At 50.7% G+C, this 4,315-nt stretch overlaps 1 protein-coding gene across 1 annotated transcript in view; it reads left to right on the top strand.

The window, feature by feature from the left end:
- Window positions 1-3,802, top strand: part of EMH_0033060 (ftsJ-like methyltransferase domain-containing protein, putative) — a gene marked incomplete at both ends in the record, with an annotated part of 7,046 nt that extends 3,244 nt beyond the window's left edge. Inside the window, 7 exons of the mRNA XM_013494703.1 lie at window positions 3-60; window positions 454-639; window positions 786-848; window positions 995-1,166; window positions 1,285-1,340; window positions 2,109-2,182; window positions 2,342-3,802. Coding sequence (XP_013350157.1) covers window positions 3-60; window positions 454-639; window positions 786-848; window positions 995-1,166; window positions 1,285-1,340; window positions 2,109-2,182; window positions 2,342-3,802 — 2,070 coding nt within the window. The remainder of the gene's footprint in view (window positions 1-2; window positions 61-453; window positions 640-785; window positions 849-994; window positions 1,167-1,284; window positions 1,341-2,108; window positions 2,183-2,341) is intronic.
- Window positions 3,803-4,315: the final 513 nt, after the last annotated feature.

Raw genomic sequence — 4,315 nt, 5'->3', positions numbered from 1 at the left:
TGAAATCAACGAAGAACCCCAGTTGGTATGGAGGCCTGAGCAGCAATCCCCGCTTTACCTGTACGTTGTGCTGCTGCTGCTGCTGCTGCTGCTGCTCCTCTTTCTGCTGCTGCTGCAGCACTATCTATTCTCGCTGCTCCTGCTGCTGCAGCACTCTATTGTTGCTGCTCCTGCTGCTGCAGCACTCCGTTGCGTGTGCCTCCTTCTTTCGCTGTTGTTGCTTCTGTCGGTGCTGCAATTGCTGCTGCAGTTGCTGCTGCAGTTGCTGCTGCAGTTGCCGCTGCAGTTGCTGCTGCTGCAGCAGCAAATTTAAATGGTGTATAGCAGCAACTAACCGGCAGGGCTGATTAGGGGTTCTTCTGAAATATAAATGCGTGCCTCGGGTTTAGGGTTTAGGGTTTATAATCAAGGGTTTAGGGTTTAGGGTTTAGGGTTTAGGGTTTTTGCATGCAGCTCTTTGGGGTGCTGATGGCACCGGGGATATATGCGCCCCAGGAAATATACAAAACGCAGCGCAGACGGTCTTCGACTTCTTGAGGTCAAAGAAGCAGCAGCAGCAGCAGCAGCAGCAGCAGCAGCAGCAGCAGCAGCAGCAGCAGCAGATGGGGTCAGGCAAGACGGAGAAACAGCATACTTTGGGTTCGTCTACGTTCTACAGTTTGCGTTCTACGTTAAAGAGTTGAGGGTTTAGGGTTTAGTGTTTAGGGTTTAGGGTTTAGGGTTTAGGGTTTAGGAATTAGGGTTTAGGGTTTAGGGTTTGTCTGTGAATTTGTTTGTTGCTGCAGAACCTGTGCCGGGGTTTGAAGAGGGCGTCGCTTTGGTTGTAGCAGATGGCGCAATCATCCCGCGTAAACCCTAAACCCTAAACCCTAAACCTTAAACCCTAAACCCTGAGTCCTATACCTTGAGCGTTGAACCCTAAACCCTAAACCCTAAACCCTAAAGGGTAAACCTCACGATCGTGTTGTATTTATTTTTTTTTTTTTATATTCAGCTCACGCAGAGTTGCTGCAGCAATCTGAGGACCTGCAAGAGCTCTTCGCTGGGCGGCTGCTGCTGGCGGAGCTGTTTGCTGCGCTGCAGCTGCTGCAGCAGAACGGACATTTTGTTATTAAACTCTTCGATTGCTTCTCTGTATTCACGGTACAACGGGGTGCTAGACGAGGGTTTAGGGTTTAGGGTTTAGGGTTTAGGGTCTAGGGTCAAGGGTTAGGGTTAGGACAGTTTTGGAGGGTTTAGCAGGGTTTAGGGTTTAGGGTTTAGGGTTTAGGGTTCGAGACCTAGGCTGAGATACACAACCGGCGACGATAGCGTTGAGGGGTCGCGGTTTAGGGTTCAGAGTAAGGCATTGAGGGTTTAGGGTTTAGGGTTTAGGGTTTAGGGTTTGCGGGGGTTTTGTTATGGATCCCCAGGCAAGTCTGGTGTACGCAGTGAGTCGGTTGTTTCGCGGCTGTTTGATAGTGAAACCCTTCAGAAGTCGAGCTGTTAACAGCGAGCGGTAAACCCTAAACCCTAAACCCTAAACCCTAAACCCTAAACCCTAATGTGTTGGCTGTAAATCTCACTCCATAAACCCTAGACCCTCGATTTGTTTGCCCTATTGCTGAGGGTTTACCATAAGGTATTGAGGGTTTGTGTGTTTGTTGTAAGCAAACCCTAAACCCTAAACCCTAAACCCTAAACCCTTGAAACAAAGGTTGTAGTGTATATTATTTGGGGTGTATACGCAGGTACTTGGTGGGGATACACCTGAAAAGCAGAACTTCCAGTTTTTTTTTGTGTTTTTTTCGCGCTGTTGCTGCAATGCATCGGCTGTATGAACAGAACGCAGTACCACAACTCCACTTGCCGCATTCTCTTCTCCCCCACCAAATTTTCCTCCACGGTCAACACAAACCCTAAACCCTAAACCCTAAACCCTAAACCCTAAACCCTAAACCCTAAACCTCAAAATCTACTCCCTGGGGAGCACCGATACACCGGAGGTTACGCAAACGGCGCAGCAGGCGTATTTCAAGTGTCAAGCTTCGCTCCAACAAACCCTAAACCCTAAACCCTAATTCCTAAACCCTAAACCCTAAACCCTAAACCCTCGAACTTGCGCGCAGATGTACCCTTTATGAAGCGCCTGGTTGAGGCGTCAACTTTTCTCTGCGAAAGGCAAATTGTGGCGCTTTCTATGGTACTCTCCAAGGTGACCATACACACAAACCCTAAACCCTAAACCCTAAACCCTAAACCCTAAACCCTAAACCCTAGATTCTAAACCCTCTATTTTTTTTTCGTGGGCAGATTGTGAAGAGGATGTTTTCTTTTTTTGGGGTTTCGGGTTTTGTTTCAGGTCGAAGAGCTGCAGCAGCGACGAAAAGAGAAGAATCGCCGGCCCAACCAGCAGCAGCAGCAGCAGCAGCAGCAGCAGCAGCAGCAGCAGCAGCAGCAGCAGCAGCAGCAGCAGCAGCAGCATAACTACAACTATAGCAGCAGCAGCAGCAGCAACAGCAGCAGCTTTCGTTCTCGGGCCCAGCCTCTAGAGAATACCCTGGAGCAGCTGAGGCTTCACCGCGTCCCCAGCAGCAGCAGCAGCAGCAGCAGCAGCAGCAGCAGCATCACCAGCTCAACGCCAACAGCAGTAACGAAGGCAAGTAGGTCTCTTCAACAGCGACAAAAGCAGCCGCAGCAGCAGCAGCAGAAGCAGCAGCACCAGCAGAAGCAGCAGCAGCAGCAGCAACTGAAGCAGCTGCAGCAGCAGCAACAGCTCATGGGAGCGCACTCACCGCTGGACAGGAGCAGGCAACCCCGCACCTTCAGCACCACAAGCAGCAGCAGCAGCAGCAGCAGCAGCAGCAACGCTTACTGCATACCTGATGGACAGCAGCAACTGTGGCAACAGCAGCAACAAAAGAGAAACAAGGAGGAGCTGCTGCAGCAGCAGCTACGGCAGCTCGAGCAGCAGCTGCAGCAGCAAAGAGAGGATCAGAAGAAGCAGCAGGAGCTGCAGCTGCAGCTGCAGCTCATGCAGATGCAGCAGCTGCAGCTGCTGCAGATGCACAGACAGATTGCACCCGTCAACCCAGCAGCATTGCAGCAGCAGTTGCTGCTGCAGCAGCAGCTGCAGCAGCAGCAGCAGATGCTGCAGTTGCTCAAACACCAACAGCAACAACCGACCCTTGCAGCCGTGCAGCAGCAGAACCAACAAATGCAGCAGCTTCTGCAGCAGCAACAGCAGCAACAGCAGCAGCTGCATGGCACATCATTGGCACAGCAGCAGCAGCTGCTGCTGCAGCAGCTGCAGCAGCAACGACAGCAGCAGCAGCATCAAGGAGCTAAGCAGCGAAGAGAGCCACCGCTTTCTGCTGGACTGCTGGGAATGGCTGCACCTTGCGATGCAGCAGCAGCAGCAGCAGCAGCAGCAGCAGCAGCAGCAGCACCGAGTGCAGCAGGAGACGCAGCAGCAGCAATTTCGGACGTTTCTGCTGTCACTGCAGCATTGATCAAAACAAAGCAGCAGCAAAAGCAGCAGCAACTGCTGCTGGACCAGCAGCAGCAGCAGCTGCTGCTTCTGCACCACAGGGCGCAGCAGAATGCTGCAGCATCAGCAGCAGCAGGTCAAGAGAACCATCAGCAGCAGCAGCAGGAATACCAGCAGCACCGAGCGGAGCACCAGCAGCAGCTGCTGCTGCTGCAGCAGGAGAGAGACAAACTTGCACTGCAGCAGCAGCAGCTGGAGGCGCTGCAGCAGCAACTGCTGAAGGCCGCCTCGCTAAAACACCAGTTGCAGCAAGAAGAGCAGCAGCAGCAGTAGCAGCAGCGCAGCTAACCCCTGCCACTCAACAGTGCGCAGGAACTAAACTATTCAATATTTTAGGGTTTAGGGTTTAGGGTTTAGGGTTTAGGGTTTAGGGTTTAGCGCATGCAGAGAACAGCATTAGGAGCTAGAGAGAAAAAGAAATGCCAAATACAAATCTTAATTAATATCTCTGACTAGCGTACAGTGCAGATACACCCTGAGGTGTACAGGCACCTCAACGACACCCCGTAGGCCTTAACCCATAGGATACAGGGTTTAGGGTTTAGGGTTTAGGGTTTAGGGTTTAGGGTTTAGCCTACAGGAGGAGAAGACACAGGGGCCCCCAACCCGCGAGGTGTACAGACAGCTGGCGTGGGGGCAAATATATAATTCCTGTATTTGTATCTATTCATATATATAATAAATAATATATTTATATATAATATACTATTGAGTAATATAATATATCTAATATATTATTTTATATAATATAATATTTAATTATAATAATATATTTAATATATGCAA

Source organism: Eimeria mitis, genomic scaffold (assembly GCF_000499745.2).
Source record: "Eimeria mitis Houghton genomic scaffold, Emh_scaff1257, whole genome shotgun sequence".
Classification (NCBI taxonomy): Eukaryota; Apicomplexa; class Conoidasida; order Eucoccidiorida; family Eimeriidae; genus Eimeria; species Eimeria mitis.
Note: the sequence above shows the minus strand (reverse complement) of the source record. Positions and strands in the feature narration are given on the sequence as shown.